Source organism: Alligator mississippiensis, chromosome 10, assembly GCF_030867095.1.
Source record: "Alligator mississippiensis isolate rAllMis1 chromosome 10, rAllMis1, whole genome shotgun sequence".
In the NCBI taxonomy this organism is placed as follows: domain Eukaryota; kingdom Metazoa; phylum Chordata; order Crocodylia; family Alligatoridae; genus Alligator; species Alligator mississippiensis.
In genome coordinates this window covers 18158543-18178701 of record NC_081833.1, presented here as the reverse complement: position 1 = coordinate 18178701, position 20159 = coordinate 18158543, and the positions used below count along the sequence as shown (strand labels likewise).

Genomic DNA, 20159 nt, shown 5'->3' with positions numbered 1-20159 from the left:
TTTCCAGACTGCTTCTCTGCCTTCAAAGACCCCACTACCAGTGCTTGAATCCTCATCATCTCTGGGGTCAAGGCTGAGGATGAGGCTAGCTACCACTGTTCAGCGTCATGTGCCATCTACTATCTGTAGAAATGTGGAACCAAAACCTCTGCCATTCTTTTGTGATTTTCATGATCCCAATGCAGCGCTTTGTGGTTGAAGAACCTCAGCCCTGTCAGGAATGGAAAAAGACACTTCTGAAGTTTTGTACACTTTAGTTAGCTGGGAGGTGAGGCGCCCTGTCAGTTGTGCTCAGTGAGCTGTAACACACAGTGGCTTCCTGTTCAACTGGTGTCACGCGATGGAGCAGAGAGTGCTGTTGGACACATGGGGCCAGATGCTGCGAGGTGCTGAGTACTAACAACTCCCACTACATCACAAATTCATCAAGATTCATCTTAAAATGAGTTAGCTTTTCCCCCTCAACTAATCCCATGGGAAGGCAGTTCCAGAATGTCGCTCCTCTGATGCTTAGAAACCATCTCATTTCCAGCCTAAACTTATTTATAGCCAGGTCACATCCATTGTCTTTCACGTCAACAATGTATTTTAACTTAACCAATTATTTTCCTTCCTGAGTCTTACCCCTACAGTGTGGTTATATATAGAGCAATCAGACGCCCCCATGGGCTTCATTTCTGGCTATCATAAGAAAGCCAAGATACATCTTTCTCCTCTGCTACATTAGGATCTCTATTCCCCTGATTCTCCCAATTATTCTTCCTTGTACTTTGAACATGACCAGTCAGAACTCCATGTGGTATTCAAGATAAGGTTTAATCAATTTCTTGTTCAATGGAGCAAATTCTTCCCTACCTCTTCAGAAAGGATCTCACCTGATACATGCTAGAATCCCATTTTTATTTTTCATGGCCGTATCCTATTGCTGGTTCACACAGTCACCTTGGAGTGGGCTAGTAGGCCTCTGCCTTCTTCTCCCCTGCCATTTCTATCTGATGAGCTTCCAGTTTCTAGCTGGAATTCTTGTTATTTGACCCTAAATGCATGACTTTGCACTTTCTACCATTAGATTTCACTCTGTTTCTATTACTCTTGTCTCATTCCTTCCTACTTACCACCTCCTCTCCATCTGCTTCCATTTCCATCCACTGCATTTGTGGCATCCAGTGCAGGTTCACTCTGAGTCATCTGGCATTGCTGTTGATACTCAGTTCTAATTTGTCAACCTTTACTGAGTTTCTGTAGCTAGTTTTTCAGTTACTGTGCTCCTAAGCTCTGGAACATGAACAAAGTACGGTGGATTGTACATAAGAAACATTAAACTGTCAGTGCACTTCTTGTATTCAAGGACTTCTATAGGACCTCACTCAGTCCTTACTATAAGCCAGAGCAGCTGCCTCAAGTATGCATTTCTATATGCACTTTGCTTCTTTGTGACCCTAGCACTCAGCCCCACTGATTCTTTACCTGGCTACAAATAGGAGAGAAAGCTTTTTCTTTTTCACATGGAAAAACAAAGTAATGGATTTCCCAGCCCCCATCCATGCCAGCTGCAAGGACATTCATCCATGGAGCACAGGCCTCTGGTAGGCGTGTTGTTGAGATTAATGTCTTAAAGAAGCTGCCAGCACACCATTGTCCTGGTGTACATTCTCAATAACACTATGACTGCTAGTGGGCAGTGCACGTTTGGTGCGTGGGATGGATTCACCAGTTCTAAATTCAGAAACTCGAGACTCAAGGGAAGAACAAAGAGCTCCTCCATGGTTCCTGTTCAACCAGCACATGCCAAGAGTTTAAGCGAGAAATTCAAACAGCCTGTATGAAGTTCTGTGCCGAGTGCCCTTCTATGGGACTGCACAAAAAGATGTATAAGTTAACAACAATAGTACTACAGCTGGTCTGGCCCTGAGACCCTCTGGGGAGGGTGTGTGTGCAGGACCACTCCTGAGTCATCTTCTGTCTCTGTTTAGGCATATAATGTATTTGCACATAATTTGTCTGCTGGCCTGCCCCAGCCTGACCCCACAGGAATTATTTGCATACTGAGTTGCCCCAGTTCTGCCCTTAAAGGCACTGAAGGTGGCTCTAGGGTTTCACACAGTGGGGTAGTGGCTACAAAGCATCAGATCTGCAGCTTCAGGGTCCAATTTCTGCTGTCCTCTCTCCATCTCCTCTCCGCACCATGGCCCAGGCCACTGTGACTCTCTGCCTCCTGGGGCTATTCCTGGAAGGTAATTGGTACAAGAGACTGGCAGAAAAAAGATTTCACACCCTTAAAACCAAGTTCAAGCAATCCGGTAGCAATAATTGTGATACCTAACCTCTGCTCTCTGTCCTCTGCAGGTTGCTATGCTCAGGTGACTCAGCCACCCACAGCATCTGTGTCTCTAGGAGGGACGGTCCGACTCTCCTGCACGTTAGGGGGCAGTTACACTGTCAGTAGCAACCGTGTGCTTTGGTTACAGCAGAAGCCGGGGAATGCCCCCAGGTTCCTCCTGTACTTTTTCACTGAGTCTAATAAAGGCATGGGCTCCGGGGTTCCCAGCCGGTTCTCTGGCTCTCGCTCTGGTTCAGACAAGGAAGGCTATTTAACAATCTCTGGGGCCGTGGAAGAGGATGATGCTGATTATTACTGTACTACCTGGACTGGGAGTGCTTGCACAGTGCTGCAGGGCTGCAGGGAAGTGGGACAAGAACCACCCACCACCTGCGCCTCTCAGATTACTAGACCATATGCCAGACAGTGCACACAGGCTCTTGAACCTAGTGCACCACCAGCACTGAAAGTCTGACAGATTCAGGGCTGGCTCATGCTCACATGTCTCTGCCTCCCTGGGAATTGTCTTGTCACCACACAGCTTGAGTACAGAGAGCTGGGCTGTGTGCCAAGGTGACTCACAAGGTGGCCAATGCCCCTTACAGGCTAAGTGCACTAGGTCGGACGCTGCTGTGAGATCCCAGAGGCCCTGTAGGAATGTTCTGCCTTCGCGTCACGCCGACACAGCTGGAGCTGAGAGCAAGGGGAAGGGCTGGTGGGTAGACTCTAGCTCTGCTGAGGTCCGAAAGAGCTTGATGTAGCATCACTTGAGTCGGTAGGTGATTGGCCATTGAAGGCACTAGGACAAATGCTGTTAAATCCACCCAGTGCACTATTTGCCTTTTGTTGGATCTCTGCTCTTTCTTGTCCGTGTGATTCATTTGACATATTTAACCATTCGCTAGCATGATGGTCCCTAGCAGAACCAAGTGAACAATCACTAATAGTGATTAACATGGATACAGTCATTTCCTGCCTGGCCTTTCTCTTCCTTTCCTTCCCTATTTCCTGCTGAAAGAAAGGATGTAAAGGGCAAGTTACCAATACAAGTGCTGTGTATGTTCACGGGCAGTGTTGTAGGTGCCACACTCTACATTCTGTTTTATGCAACCTCATTGCAGGTATAAGTGACTGTATTTCCTCATGAAAACCCACCCAGACAACCAATATGAAAGGTGGGTTTGTAATGGGATAGTGTACAAACTGTTCACCCCCAACGCTAATACTTACATAGGATACAGCAGGCTGAAGTCGCCTTAGTTTCTGATTTCGAAAAATAAATTCAGAAGTTCTGTAGCAAGTTAACTTTTGCCTGTCTGTGATTAAGTGCATGGCAGCTGAAAACACAAGTGCATTATATCTTCTGGTTCCCTGGGGACTCCTGTGGTACAAGGAGGGGAAACCTGTGCATACTGCCATGTGCAGATAAAGAACAGGTGTACAAAGGAGGAAGTGCTGTCAAACACTGCCTGCAGCCACTAGATGGAGGGATTGGACTGGCCTTGGGGTAAGACCTGAAAGGCCATGGGGCTGAGTTTTTTAGGTGTGGAGGGAGAACCCATGGCATTCCCTCCTGTGTCACAGCTGGAGGCCAGGCCAAGTATGACTTTCAGCTCTCTCCCATCTGTTACGATCCTTCAGTACACAATGGTAGGACTTTAGAAGATATATTTAATGCCCTGGTACTGCTTGACTCTTTTTTCGCATGTGTATCTTCTACCTGCGGTATAAAGAAGGGACGGCAGAGGGAATACTGGGCAGGAGAAAGGCCCTAACTGCATGTTAAAAAGCATCTCCCAGCAGTCAGCAGAGTCCTCAAGTCTCACAGGTCATTGCATTACTGCAGGGGCTCCCCCAGCATCAACCATACACCTGGAGCTCTTTGCCCTGTGATTTATCTCATCCTGGGTGACTGAGGGCTTATTTACATGCTAGCTTATTTCAGCCTGGCCCCCCACAGGCCTCATTTGCATAGCACCTTGCCCCTCAGACTCTAAAGGCTGCTACAGGGCTTCCCAAAGGCAGAAATCAGCTGCAACCCAAGGGCAGGGGCAGGGGCAGGTGACTTTCTCCATCTCCTCCCTGTACTACAGCCAACAGTGCCCTGTGTCTCTACCTCCTGGGGCTTTTCCTGGCAGGTAATTTCTGTCTCTGGTGACTTGGATCCAATACATTGAAATAATTGGGAGTTCTTGCAAACTCTGCAGCACTAACATCTGTATCTTGTCTCTGGCAGGGTCTGGTGCCCAGAAGGTGGTGACACAGCAGGCCTTGGTATCAGGGTCTCTGGGGCAGTCTGTGAAACTCTCTTGCAGTGTAAGTGGAGGCTACAGTATCAGTAGCTATGGAATAGGGTGGTTCCAGCAGACCTCTGGGAACCCTCCCAGATCCCTGCTCTACTACTACAGTGATTCGAGAACAGGCAGAGGCTCTGGGGTCCCAGACCGGCTCTCAGGCTCTGCCTCTGGCAGCGTTGGTTATTTAACCATCTCTGGGCTCCAAGCAGAGGATGATGCTGATTATTATTGTGTGATTTGGGACAACAGTTCTGTGCCCAGTGGTTTGATCAGAGTAGGAACTGAAGCACAAACCTTTCACGTTCCACTGCCCAATGCTCAGCTCAGCTCAGAGAAAGAGCCTTGCCCCTACTGCTATTTTAAAAGGATGATTCTTTCCCCAAACCAAATCCCCATCCACTCAGACAAATAGCTGGCCCTACATCAAGTATGGATAGGAGGGGTGAACTGAGTGCTGGAACCGTTGTATATTATGGCATTTACAGAGTCTATGGCTGGGTTGGTCCTGTTCTGATTACCCTGGGTATCTCTTCCCCATGGCTATAGGAATTTATTTAACTTCTCCCTTGTCACATCAGAAGTGATGCAGTAGTGTTCCCTGCTGCAGAAGAGCTGTGAAATCTTAGGGTCTCCCTGGGCTTGCACTGGCAGCCAGTCAGGCAGCACTGCAAGGGTTTGTTTAGCCCTACAGCTCTATTTCTCATGGAGAGTGATCCCAATCAGATCCCAGTCTTTGCCATCCTGAAGGGAGAAAAAGGGGCTTGATACAAAAGGGCTGCCACTCTGTGTTCCTCCTCCTGTTGGACCAATGATTCTTAACCAGGATGGCACAAGATCCTTTTAAGGGTGTTGCAGGGTGCACTGTTAGGTATGCAAACACCTATATATTCCCAAGATAAACCCAGAAATTTCAAATAGAAATCCATAGTGTCAAAAACATTCTGACATGCTGTGGGCTTTCTGAGGTCTTTGCAATGGAAGAATTGTTTTATTTTTCTGTACTCAAGAAATGAGTGAAAACTAAGCTGACATTTTTGCGGGGTGCTTTGAGTCCAATGAAGGTGCTTCGAGTGGAAGAATGCTGAGAACCACCCTGTGAAACCCAGTGTAATCCATATTATCCAAAGAAGCTGTCACCTGTAAGAGGCCCAATATCTTCAAAATACACGCAACAAAATGCTTTAGGATAATAATTTCAGTCAGAATCTCTTTATAACAGTTGGAAACAGCTATCATGGCATAGGCAGTGAGGAAGAGAGGAGAGGAGCCTAGGCCTTTGTGTGTGTTTGTGCACATGTGTATTGGGGCAGCCTCAATCTAGATCCATCTCCATGGGATTGTGTCTAAATCCATTATATTACTGGTTTCACTGTGCAGCGCAAATCCCTAGTTATTACTATTAGTGGTACTTCTTTGTTCTAATTGTAACTCCTCACCCCTATGGGACAGAACTATCCGTGTCATCACCTATCTGAAGAGTGTCTTCTCAGCCTGTTAATGAGCCCCAAAACTTCTTCCATCCTAAAGCAATGGATGACATGGGACCTAGGAAGGGGAATCTAGGATAGCTAGTTAATCAGTGATCTTTACTTTGGCCTTCTTGGATATCATCAGAGGGTACCTTGCCCCTTCTTAAATGCTCTCCTACTTAGCATGGTCACAAGGCTGGTAGTGATAAATTCAGGTCAACAGATGTTAACAGAAGGTTACAACAGGATTGCTGCATCATTTCAATGCAATGCCAGGGGCCCATGGCTTTGATCCAGCATGCAGTGGCGCTTGAATTCAAAACCATCTGCTCTTGGACTAGACAGCTGAAAAGGCTGACTCCTAAGCCAGGCACTCCCCTGTCTCTGTTTTTCCTGAAATTAGCATCCAATGGTTTCCAGACAGTGGTCCTGGACATTGTCCACACCATTGTGGTGTGGGACAGCATTGCAATCTGTACTTTGGAGACAACTGGACTGATTATAATGAGGACTGTGTTATAATATGGGATTAAAAGGGGGCATAAAATCCTGTTTTTCTCTAACAGGAGAGAATTAGTGAGCTAATCAGTGTAAGGTATATGAAAAGTTGTGGTTTAGACTCAAAGGACCTTGACAGTGCATGCAGAGGGGGGAAATGTTGGGTAAGGCCTGAGAGGCAATCCTGTATTCTGAGGAAAATGTCAGGGGATCATTGTTGTTCAGGCAGAGCTGGTGACAGATTAGTTGTTAAGATGCAGAGGAGACTGCAGCAAAATTTCAGGGTCTAATTCCATGCTAACAGCACGATGGACCATGCTTCCTGAACTGTGCTCTGAAAAGTATTATTGCTCTGAATAGCCATTTAAAGTGCCAACCCATACAAAGTCAGAAGCTTGCTAAATCTATCTCTAAGCAGGGCTCATTTGCATCCTGGATTTCTCCAGCCCTGCCTTTAAGGCTCTAAAAGGTGCTACAGAGCAGCTTGAGGCAGGGGCAGAGGGAAATCAGCAGCAATTCAACAGCAGGGACAGGCTCCTTCCTTTGTCTCTCTCCTCCAGGTGCCATGGCCCAGCCTACTTTGACTTGCTGCCTTCTGGGGTTTTTTCTGGCAGGTAAGATAATCCTCTTGATTCAAAAAACCTAAACTCAGCAGCCTGGAGCAGGAGCTGTGAATTCATGGTTGCATGTGTTTTCTCTCTCAGTCAGCAGCACAAAGGCAAAACTAACCCAGCCGAGCTCTGTGCTGGTGTCCCCAGGAGGCACTGCTAGCCTGGGCTGCACCACGAGTGAGGACATCACTGGCTACACCATATCTTGGCTTCAGCAGAAATTTCAGAATCCTCCCAGGTACCTGCTGTATTATAAAGATGAAGCTAAACACGGCAAAGTCTCTGGGGTCCCCACTCGTTTCTCTGCTTCTAAAGACACCTCCAGCAGCACCTGCTATTTAACCATTTCAGGGGCCTTGGCAGAAGATGATGCTGTTTATTACTGTCTAATATCAAGTCAGGGGGAGTAACACTGTACTACAGCTGTATGGGGAACTGTAACCAAAACTCCCATTGGATGTTCATGGTAGCACGCATGCAGTGCTAGTGTTTCCTTGGGGCACCTCCACTTCTTGCTTTCTTATGGTAAGAGCTGTGTTCTATTTTCATCAACTTGATGGACAACTCTGGAAGCCTCACACAATGGCGATGTTGAGGATGTCCCTTCTGCCAATTTCTAATGCTTAAAGGAGCCTGATTTCTGTAGGAGCATCTCCAAAGAACACAGTTGCAGTTAGGGTATGCTCTGTTTCTTCACTAGGTCAGGATTTTTACATTAAACCTCAGCACTGGATACCTGAGCATGGAAACTGTGCTGTCCCGTGGATCTTTGCAGCTGCACCCTGTTGAGTCTTGGTGGCCAAAATCCAGCTGAGTGAGAGCAGTACTTGGCAGGTGTGAATCAAAGGCTCTTTCACTGGTTCATGAAAGAGAGTTCTGGCATATTTCACACATGCCCAGTGAGTGACCCTATCTAAAACTGAGTAGGGGCCTGTTTATTGCCTGTCTGATTAGCACAAGTAGGTTGAAGGGGTCATTTTTTTAAATGAACAATATTTTTTTCTCAAATAGTCCACAGGAAAAGAAAAGCAGTAAGGAGTTGGTACTCAAATAACTATACAGAGACAGAACAATGGCAGAAAACTGCAACTAATAAGGCACCACAGAGAGAGCAGGGGGCAGACACTATTGCTCCCAGAAGCATGTGTGTGACTGACTATCTGATGGGTCACCCCACATATCTTTTCTCCTTACTGGAGCTATCATACATGGAGACAAAGCTTTCCAACAAACTGCTACCAGGCCGGATATCAAGATGAACATCAGGGTCTTACTGCACTCCAGGCTCCCAACACTGGGTGAAGATTGCAAAGTAATGCTGGCAACCTAGACGAGATTTTTCCTTCCCCTGTGTGGTTTTCTATAGCATGTGTCTGCACCACTGCTGTACTAGCTCAGGGATGTCTACAGGTCCAGGCAGAGAAAGGAGATGTTAAAGGAAGAAAATAATGCAGCAGAGGAGAGATACGATGGGTCTTACATTATTTGGAGGCTTTAAATCCAGAGAAGATAGCTCTCCAAAAGATGTGCTATAGATGTTTTGGGCATCTCTGTTCCTAGTTGAGGGCGTCTGGCCTATGATACTCGGAGTCAAAGCCAGAGACCTGTGACTCTGTCCCTTCTTAATATGTCCACTGGAATCCCTAGGTATAAGGTCACCTGGTTGGCATCACAGGTGCTCCTTATTTCCTTCCAGAGCTCTGTAAAATAATCACCATTTCTCCTAACTGCCCAAGGAAGAGAAAATGTCTCATTGCATTTTGCTGCTTTTAACCCTGATGGCCAATGACTAGTGTGTCACACACATTGATGAGACCCTCTTCCCAAATCTGTGTTTTTAGTTTTTACCACTTTACAGAAATGAAAATGTGGAAACAATGGCTCTGGTTCTGATTGTTGTAGCCAATCTGCAGCTATAGTGGTATTCAGTCATGGGGTACACCAGGCCAGTGTCTTCTCTGCCATCTCTTGGTGCCCTTAGAAGAGGGATCCTGTGGAATATGAAGGGTGCCCAGTACACCTTTTTAAAGATTATTGGGAGCCAGAAGGCATTTGTTTGATGCAGCAAAGCACTAGTCGTACTGTACTAGAGCAGTGCGTGTGATGAGAGGTCACTGGAGTCTAGGTTGGGGGGACATAGATCTGTGCGAATAGGGAAGTATTTGATTTGGATTTGGCTGATTCAGAGGACAGGGATTTGATCTGGAGATTTGTATCACTATCTTGAATCGATTCAGCTGAATCAGCTCCAGAAGATTTGGCGCTGATTCAGAGAGATTCGGTGATTCCGATTGGTCGGGAAGAGGCAGGCACATCTGGGTGGCTGCAGGTTCTCCTATATCTCCTCCAGCTTTGCTTGCCTCTCCCCAGGTGCTGGGAACTGCGGGAGAAGCCCCCATGGCCGCCCTGCCCAGCCCCATCCCCCACCTGGCCCCAGCCTCCCAGCACTTAAAAAAAAAAAAATCCCTGCACTCATTGGTTGCAGGAGCAGCAATTGGGGCCTTTGGTGCTCATGGCAGAGCCCCCTGTGCAGCATGAGGCAGTGGAGAGGCAGTAGGGATCACCCCCCTGTGCAAAAGCTGCCCCATGGCACAGGTGCAGTGCGGCTTGGCAGGGCACCGCACACTGTCTGGGAGCTGGGCCCACTGGGGCTGAGTGGTGCTGGGCTCTGGCTGACACATGGAACCACCCTGGATCCCAAGAAAATCAAATCAGAAGCTGGGGAATTGAACCAGGTGCTGGGGAATTGAACCAGGAGGTGGGGAAATCAAACCAGGAGCTGGGGGAATGTTCAGGTCCCTGAACATTCCCCCGTTCCAAGTTTGATTTCCCAGCTTTCCAATCTTTCCCCCAGCTCTCTGATCACTTCCCCCAGCTCTTTCCAGGGTGCAGGACACCCATGGGGGCCCCCGCACTGGCTGGGCACCTTGTCCCAGCTCCAATCCCTCCCTCCCTCCCCAACTCCCCTTCCCTCCCTTCCTCCTTCCCCAACCCCAACAGACTTATCAGCTGTCAGCTGCCTGTTTAGTCTACGGCCAAATCTCTGAACCATCCAAATCTTTTCCTAAAGCTTTTTCAAATCAATTCGGATGCTTTGAATCGATATGGAGCTTTTATTTGGTCTCCTGATTTGATTCAGATTTGCAGATTCAGTCCTGGAGTCAGGCTGAATCTCCTCTGTATCAAATCAGCTACCAAAGCTTTGCACAGCCCTGACAATGTCATTTCTGCCTCCTTTACAACTCTTTATTCTGCTCTAAATCTCAATAAACACCAAAGCCTTGTGGTAGCTCAGGCAGTTGGAAATCCAAGTCAGTTTTTTCTTTGGAGTTGGATCTCTCCCAGGGGAGACCCTGTGATATAAAGGTATTTAACTTGAACACATTGGTAAAGACCAGAAGATGCGGTAGGCAAGAAGGGTGAATTCTGTCTGCTACCTCTAGATGGGCTGGGTGCACACTTTATTCTTCTGAGAGACCCACAGAAAGACATAGCCATGTCACTTCACTCCTGGAGCAAGGCATGGGCCAGGGCTGAACTGGGCTTTAACCATTTGTTGGGGTGTCTGTGCTGGGGGAAACTGTGCCCCAGGCTGGGAAATAGCTAAAGCAGAGACTGGCACTCTGTGGTGTGTCTGTGCCATAGCAGTCAGAGAGAAAACTAGTGTGGCAATTGCTACTGCATGACTGAATGCAGACATCATCTGTCTCTTGGCTGTGCTTTGTCCCTTTCAGACTCCCTTCCTGCCACAGCAGTGTGGGGGCACTAGCTAGTGCTTGGTGTTAGGTTAGTGCTAGTGCCCCAGAGCACATCCCTGTGGAGCTTGCTCACATGGCAACTAAACACCTTTGGTCTTTGATGTTTCCTTGGGGCCAGTCCCTTAGGTCCCACACACAGGATGACTTTGTATCTGTTGGAAAATGTCACAGCTCAGGACCCCTGGAATAATTTGGAAAGTCTAAGAGACGAATAGAACAAGGTGCTGCCAAATTTGCATTCAGAATGTCTATGTCCATCACAGGTTTTTAAAAAGTCCCTTCTTGCTGCAGCTTCTAGGATGGCTGGGGTCGCTACACTGGTGCTGGTAGCCTGTTGGGCAGATAAGTAGAACCGCAAAATTGAGTGAACAGTAGGGCTGTGTGAATATTCAGACCACGATTCAGATTCGGAAAAGATTCAGACGATTTGGAGGCCGAATCTGCATGTCTGAATCAAATTGCTAGCTGTTTTTGACTTTCTGAATTGATTCGGAGCTTCCAAATTGATTCGGAAAAGATTTGGGAAAGCTTCGCTGATTTGGAGACTTGGAGGGCTGTCTGTATGGGGAAACAGAAACTTAGAAGAGGGAGGGGGGAGGCGGAAGAAGAAAGAAAGACATGTCTAGGTGGCCAGTGAGCATGATTTCTCTCTGACTGACTTCCCAATTACAGTGTCTGTGGGAAAGGACATAGAAACAGCATAAAAGTCTCTGTGTGCAGGCTTGCTCTGCCTTCTGTGAGCTGGTTCTGTCTGAGCAATAGTGTCAGAAAGGTCCTGTGCTGCCTGGCTTGCTTCATAGTCAGCAGTTGCAACTTGCCTGCTCCTTTTTGTTAGAAAGGACTGGATAAGATTTAGCTTAGCTTATCTTATCTTAGAAACTCTTTACTTAATACTATCCAATTTATTTCTTTCATTTTATATTTGCTCTCTTTTTTTGGTGCAAACTTTGAAAAAAGAAAGCTCAGTGTTTTCCCTGCCTGCGTGATCCATCACCGTGCAGGGACGCACACAGATGGCACACACACACTTATAATATACACACAAAGAAGAAGGAAACTAAGATATTCATAGGAGAAGAAGAGAGTCAGATTATATATAGTAGTTATTAGTTATTAATATTATTATAGTTTACATAAAGACTGAAGACAACACAGAAGTCAGATTCAGATTGAGACTAACACAGAACTCAGGGTCTTAGAAGAAGGAGATATATCATTTTAGGTACATATTACAATGCAGAAGAAGAACAAGAAGTAAGGTAGTAGCCACACATTCACGTTAATAGAACATCACAGAAGAAGACACCATATATAGTTATTAATAATCAAAGCAGAGTCCAGTGCACCCACACAACACTGGGTGAATAAAACACACAACTGAGTCACACTCCACATTCAGAATTCATACAGAATAAACACATCCCAGCAGAGAAGAAAAAGACAGACTGCACACATTTTTTACATAGGCCTTCATACTTATTAAAGAATCAAACCAGAGTCCAGTGCACACGTGCAATGCAAAGGAAGAAAACACACAGCACAAAAGGAGTGACACACAGAGACTTTTTGCAGCACAGGAAAGATTAATATGTTGTGTGCTGGAAAGGCAGGTGCCAGGTCTTCTGGCAGGGGAAGGGGAGGGGGCAGGAGGAGAGCTAGAGCTGCAAGTCCCCCACCCAAACATAGATGCATTCTCTTCCCGAGCAGCCATGACATCAGTGCTGACAGTGGAAGCAAGGAGGTGGGAGCAGTGTCTGCACCTGACGTCCCTGCATCTGCACCACCTCCCCTCAGTTCAGAAATAGGCACCAGCACTGAAATCACTGTCTCCTCCACCCCAATGTCATCTCTCAGCATGAGCCTCCCACTGCCAGAGGAGGAGCTGAAGCTGGAACCAGGGGTGCTGAGTGCGCAGGCTCAAGCAATTCTGGGGACCGAGAGGGAATCAGAGTTAGTGCTCCACATCCTTCAAAGTTCTCCTAGACCCAGGTCTCCTCTGGAAAGCAGCACCTCGGAGGAGGCTGAGGTTGTGGAGGCAAGTGGCTCAGCTGAGGCAGCTCCTCCTGCTGTTCAGCCTCAGCCTGCTCAGGAGGAGGATAAGGCAGCATCCTCATCCTCAACCCAGAAGTGGGCAAGTAGTGTGGTATGGGAGCATTTTGAGCTGGCAGATGATCCCAGGTTTGTGATCTGCCAGCACTGCCGAAGCCACATCAGCTGGGACAAGGATGTGAATACTTTTCCACCATGGTGATGCTGCTGCATCTGTGGAGGCAGCACCCCCTTGCCCTTCTTGCTGCTCAGTCTGGCACCAGTGTGAGCGTGCCAAAAGGGAAGTCCCCCACTCACTTCAAAGCCCCCTTACCCCCCAAAACAGAGGCAGGCCACCCTGGACCAGTGGGGGAAAGCTGCAGACAGAGGGGAGTGAGTTACAAAGGTGAGCGAGATCACCCAGACCACTGGGGAGATGCTTGCTCAGGATAGCCAGCCCTTCTCTCTAGTTGAGTGGCCAGGGTTCAAGCGGCTCATAGAGCTTCTGGCTCCATCTTAGAAAGTTTCCGCATGAACCACCTGTACCCTCCCTGTGTGAAGCGTGCAAAGAGTACTTGAGGGAGGAGCTGCACAAGGCAGGGCCACAGGTAGCCTTGCACTTCATCTCTGACATCTGGAGCAGCTGGTGTGGCAATCACGCCTACCTCTCCCTCACAGGGTACTGGCACGATCAGTCAGGCCATCGGTGGGCTCTCCTGCAAACAGCACCACCACCAGTACTTCTACAAGCCAGCTGATTTCAAAATGCAGGATGGTGGTGGGCTAGTGCAGAGGCGAAGGGATGTGGAAGAGGAGGATTCATTTTCCCATGCCAGCATTTCCAGCACCGGTGCTAGCACCAGCACCAGCCAGTCTCCTCTACATCAGTCACGGCCAATGTGGGCCATGGGCATGGCTTCAATGCTGGGGTCCAAATGCACCAGACCCCAGCCTCGGGCACTGAGACTTTGGTGGCTACCTATCTTGCTGAGGATGTGGAGCCGCTGGACTGCGACCCCTTGGCCTACTGGGCAAGCCACAGCCAGATGTGGCAGGATCTGGCCACAGTTGCCCAGCAACACCTGTCCTATCCCCCGACCAGTGCTCCAAGCGAGAGGGTGTTCAGCATTGCAGGGGACGTTGTGACACCCCGCTGCACCTGCTTGGGTCCTACGTTGGTGGAGCAGCTGGTGTTCCTGAAGGTGAACCTCCCGCTGCTGGGGTTCCCCAAGCTCCACCTGCAGATGGGCTGAGTGCCACCCTCCTCACTCCGACTGCACCAGTTTCCTTTTTGGAGGTTTTGAAAAGCCACGTAATGCTCCGCTCTCAGCTGGAGGTGGCACTAACTGCATCACCAGCCAGCAGGGGAAGAACATGTCCCTGCTGAGCTCATTCCTCTGACAGGACGAACTTGGAGGAATGGGATTGGGGCTATGGGGATGGAGGAGGCACGCACACACAGAGTTCTGGCTAGGGAACACCCAGACCTGTCACATCTTTGACAGGCCTGACGCTTGCTGGTTGCAGTGTAGTTGTGAGGCTCCCGGTGAGCTCAGCTTAGCTGCCCGGGATGCTAGCTTTAGGGTTGAAAACCCCTTTGTCAGGCTGAGGAAGTGCCTGCAGTTGGTCCTGGATGGAAGGAATAGTAAAGAAGCCAGAGGCTGGCCTGGCCCGCATTGCAGGCAAGAAAGTGAAAATGGAAATGGAGGCAACGGGGGAGGGACAGGCTGGGGTGGGGGGCAGGGGGGAAAGGGGGACATAGCAGCCAGGTGGAAGTGCAGCGGTGCCTGGGGTGTCAGATGTCCAGCAGGTCGCAGCGTGTCAGAACTGCACTGTCTGAGCTATTTTGAGTCCACGAGTTTCTGTGCCTCGGGGGGTGATGAAGTGAAGTTCATAGGCCCGTCTGTGAAAAGTGGTTTGCACTGTAATGTGTTCCCCCTCAGGATCAGGCCTGAGAGACTGGAGGCAGAGTGGTTTTTTCATGAGGAATGTGCCCCCGCAGGTAGCTAGTTGGGTTTTGTTGCCTTTGATAGATTCTGGGGTGCGGTTTGTGGGGTACTGGAGATAGTTGGCAGGCTTTGTGTTTTGAGCTGTAGGAAGTTGGCGTCAGTTCTGGTGATGAGCTTAGGTGCTTGCTTGACTGTACAAACCACTTTTCAGAGCTGGGCCTATGAACTGCACTTCATTAGCCTCCTAGGTAGTAGGTACAGAAACTCATAGATTGAATTTAGATTAGATAGTGTTTCTCCTCAAGGATTCACTCAGGGACCTGCTCAAAACACAGTAGCTAGTGCCCTGCCCCTACCGCACTCCCTCCTGCACTGTGGGGGTCTCGATCTGCTCCCCACCAAGCCCAGTGACTCTTACCTGCCTGCAGTTGCGATCCTGGCTGGGAGCGTGTGGGTATCTCAGCGTGCGTGCCCCTTCCCCCTCCTGCAGCATCCTGTCGCCTGGTTGGGGTGGGTGCATGGCATTAAAAAATGACTGTGTGGCAAGATTTTTTCACGTGCGCCGCTTAGAGGGAACCTTGGTTATTCCCCGCCAGGATGGGAGCTCTCACTATAGAAAACACATTTCCTCTGACAACAGGAGGGTTGTGTTTCTCATCCCCATCACCTCTTGTCGCTGTGAGGAGCTCTGCTGTCCCTATCCCATGCTTCACAGTAATAGTCTGCCTGGTCCGGGGTTTGGACTCCAGTGATGGTCCGTGTGGCTGTGCTCCCTGATTTGGAGCCAGAGAATCAGTCAGTAATGCCAGAGGGTCTGTTGCTATTTCTGTACTATATATAATCCATACAGCGGCACTGCTGAGCCCATCCCAGCTCCTCCTGACCCAGCTCCAGCCTGGCAGATTCCCCAGCCGGCCAGCGCGCCCTCTCCTCCCCTCGACCTGTCTGCCACGGCTGGGGGAGAATACGGCCTTTGCCTCGCTCCAGACAGAGGGCTGGTGTCTCTGCTACAGGCACACAAGAAGAGAGAGCATGTCCTTCCCCATGCTGGAGGCCCTCTGTGTACATCCCTGGCCAAGCCCTCCTCTAGCGCATCCCCCTCAGCCTGTGCTCCCCGCCTGCTGCAGGCACCACCATGTATTGCTGTGCTGGACATAGCGACACAGGTCTCACACAGAAGGGGAATCTCTTTCCATCCCAAGCACTCAGGCCCTTTAATGCACCATTCCCCTGAGCAAGCTGAATGAGGCCAGCTACCAAGACCACGTCTTTCAAGCCCTGGTCAAGAAAGGGGGTGGGCACAGTTCTCTTTCCCCCAGCCCAGTTCCAAGCAGAACAAGCAGAGCTCCACATTGATCCCAGCCCCTCTGATGATCCCCCTGGGAAACCCACATACAATCCCTGCACCACACAAACCCCTGGCTGCCCTCCAGGTCTGGAGCCAGGTGGGGCTTGGCTCCCTGGGTTTCTCACTGCACCGAGGAAGAACAACCTCTCCAGGCACCAAAAAGGGACATGGAGAAAACCCCCAACCCCAGGTCGGGTGCCTTGCTCCCAGGGGAGGTTTCCATTCAGGGCTCCAACTCTGAGGGCCCAACCTGGAGCCCAGGACAGGGAGTGCAGGCACCTCTACCTTCAGCTTCCTCTCCCAGCTGCAGGGCAGGAGCCTGCCAGGAGCACCCCACAGCCTCCCCGCCGCCTGCTGGAGCAGCTGGGGCTGGCGGGGCTGAGCGCAGCTGGTGACAGGAGGTGGGAAAAGGGAAGACTTGGATCCCACAAGTAGCCATAGCAATAAGGGACCCTGTGTCCTCACACTTGCACAGATCCCAGTATATATCAGGCCAGGGGGTAGACCTCAGGGGTGAAAGATCCCACATGGACAGTGCCTGCAGAGAAATACTATTGCAATTTACCATCTGAAACCTGAACCTGTTCCAGCCTGAGAAAGGGATTAGACTCCTCTGGCAAGTAGAGGGGGAAAAAACCCTCAGGGAAAATGGAAAGCAATGACTAGGTGAATAGGCAGAATGATGTGCTCAATCAAACCAAAGCAGAGAAGCCCTTACGTGAGCCCAGAGCAAATGTCATAAGGATTTGCAGCACTGACATAAGAAATTCTCCTGTCTTTTTATTACGTTACAAATTACACACTTATTCAGTGGAGTTTTCTTTTAACACACACAAAAAGGGATATCCATTCTTCACCTACGAATTTGAAGGCTGCCATTCTCATCAAATGAGTCCTGATGTTTCACTGGGGAGAAGCTTTGACATTTTTGGCATGCCTCATGGATGCCTTTCTTGAAGCTCTCACTCTTTCTTGTGTGATCAGTGGGGTCAAAAGCATCAGGGCATCAGTTGGCATGATGCTCTCGGAGGCAGTGCTGGAGGTGATGTCTTCTAGCAGGGTTTTTCAAGCACTTGAGGTTGAACCTCTTCTTTAGTTGTTTCTTTTGTTGACATCATTTTGTGGCCATAAGGATGGACATGATGGAACATATCAAAGGAGGATCTATCCAGCAGTCCTTGGGGCTGGTCTTTTCCTCATGTCCTGCCTGACAGAGTTGACTACAGGGATTCAGCAAAACCTGTGGCTTGTTATACTCTGAGCGGGCCGTGACGGGAGCACTTCTCCTGCAGCCATTATGGCACTTGGGAGCCTGCACTGCCCTGGTCCCAGCTGTGCAGAGGTGGATTTTGCAATACACCAAGATATAGTCAATTAAGTACCAGGGTTGCACTAGGATGTATTCCAGGCATGCACTATGATGTAGTCAATTAGGAGCCAGGGTTCTGAGCAGGGGTGCTTGAACAGTGGCTTCCACTTGTTGCTCTGTGATTTATTTGTACTGAAGAACAGAGCAAGCTCTAAGCAACCTCTAAGCAGTGGCACTAAGGGTTAAGACTACAGTGACAGTTTTAGGTTTGATATCCATGGCAAGTCATAGTCAGCAGCTTGGTGCAGGTCTTCAATGCAATCATTAACATGATAAATAGGTCATTCCTCCATGATATGTGTTACAGTTTGGATGTCACCACATTCACACTTGGGATCTTCAATAAAATTCCACTGACAACGTAGCTAGTTGTCCACTAGGAACCTTGTTCAACGCAGCCCAGCTCTGCCTTAGGAAAGCAAAGCCAGCAGGTTTAGATGTGGGGTCCGTGATAAGACATTTATTAATGAGGTCAATTGTCTTGCATCTCTGGATGCATTTTCCTTGATATCAAAGCTTTCATGATTCAGTTCTTTTCCCACATTCCAAAAATGGCTTGCTTGACATAAGCCTTGTCCTATGAGGGACATCAGGTTCCTCAAAAATTGGTAGAGAATTGAACATAGGCAGTTTTTGTAGACTCTTAATCTAGTCTCTTTATGTCGAAGATGGTGAAGAGCGGTATGAGACAGAAGAGGCAGGAAAGGAACATGAGTGTATCTGCAAGTACCTGCCATATAAGTTTCAAGTTTACAGTCAGTTGCTTTGTGATGCTTAGATCATATTCTGAAGACTTGTTCAGGAAAAGAAATCTGTGCAGCTCTGGGCACAAGTGCTGTCCTTCAATTTAGGTGAGCGCTGTTCGTGCTGTGCACCAGGGTGTGGACAGTCCAGGTTGCAAAGCTCAGTACTTGACTTGGATGGATCCCATGCAGGGGACATGACATGGGCTGTTTAAGGTGCTTTTTCTAGTGCCCTCCACACACAGGATGAGCAGAATTGATCTGCATTAGGCCTGCTCAGTCATAACTGCAGCTGCCTAATCACACACCTGTCTCGGTTCCAATTACAAAATAACCATCGTACAGTCTTTGTCTCTGTAGGTGCAGGTCCGTGACGAGGGGCAGGTCTGTCACTAGGGGCTTATGGTAATTGCTAGCATCTGTCCCCATCACCACTCATCCACCACTCTGGGACTTGCTATTGAAGCAAGAGGCGTGTCTTCTTTTCACATGGAGATGACATTGCGCATCAGCAACCACACAGTACTTCACAGGAAGGAAACCTGAATCCCACGGCCAGAAAAACCAAACGTACTGAAGATTTCTATTCCTCTGCAGGCTACCTCTGCCACCATTGTGAAATATTTTTTCTTCATCTGTATGCTCCCCCATCAATAACTTTAATCTTAGTTTTTGGATCACTGTTAGCCTGGCAAGCTTGCTCTCGACTTGCCAACAAAGTTGACCCTAGCAGAAGTACAAAACCACAGACAGCATCACTCTCAATGTAAATGATAGCAAACAAGCCTTTCACCATCACATCACAGTTGTGATCCTTGTGAGGATGTTTTGGGTGGACAGGCTTCTGCCTATGGGAGAGGAAAATAAAACATTAGAAAGAGTAGGTATGAGTGAAACCCCATGTGATGTCCACATCAGGACAATGACGACCCTTCTGCAAGGCACTTGGGCAGGCTAGTTCTGTGATGCTTCTGTCTGGTGGCCACTCTTAGTAGCCAGTGTTTTGCAGACATGCACCCAGACACTTTGCCCATCACTCTAAGCTTTGTGAAAGGATCTTGTGGGGTTGGTGCTTAGAGGAGGAGAGGCCAGACCTGGAGCAGGACACTCAGCAAAAGAGAAAAAGAAAAAAGCACAAACTCCTCTCCCACTCCAGCCACAGCCTTTCAAAATGGAAGCTTTGGACACAGCTCTGATAGTGTCCCAGCGTCCTGTCCCTGCCTGCCTTTGAGGGGTGAAGCCTGCCTGTCTGCAGGAGGGAATGGCAGATGCAGGCCTCTCTGCCAGGGGCAAAGCTTTGGGGCTTGAGTTGCAGTGCCCCACTAAGATTGGGACTTCCTCAAACTCCTGATGCAGCAAAGTGTGTATTAGGAAAGAGCAAAACTAACAGAGGATCAGCTTAGCCCCACTGTGCTCCTTCAAGCTCTCCCTATGATACTTGGGAAGAGCTGAGACACTGGGCAACTTTCTCTCTCCCAGCAGATCCTTTGCCCCTGGATCTTGAAGTGTACCCCCTCCTTTCAAAAAAACCGCTGCTGGAAATTCCACTGTTCATTATGTGCAAGACATCGGGAAAGAGGAGTTTCTGCCAGTTACTGGGCAAAATTAAAAGTCAAGTCTTCATGTGATCTACACGTGATCTACCAGGTGCAGAGCAATGAGCAGGCTCAGGCTCCTTGCTGCTGCTCCTCAGTTAGTTACTACAAGTAACGATCTTTCTTTTCATTCTGACTTTCAAGAACAAGGTGTGTATCATATTTTGGGCATGC

The 20159-nt window shown here is 48.8% G+C and overlaps 1 gene segment (V, D, J or C); it reads left to right on the top strand.

The window, feature by feature from the left end:
• Window positions 1–2117: 2117 nt before the first annotated feature.
• On the top strand, window positions 2118–2795 carry LOC109284646 (immunoglobulin lambda variable 5-37-like). The segment is given in 2 exon segments: window positions 2118–2234; window positions 2347–2795. Coding segments are annotated over 2 exon segments (498 nt in total).
• Window positions 2796–20159: the final 17364 nt, after the last annotated feature.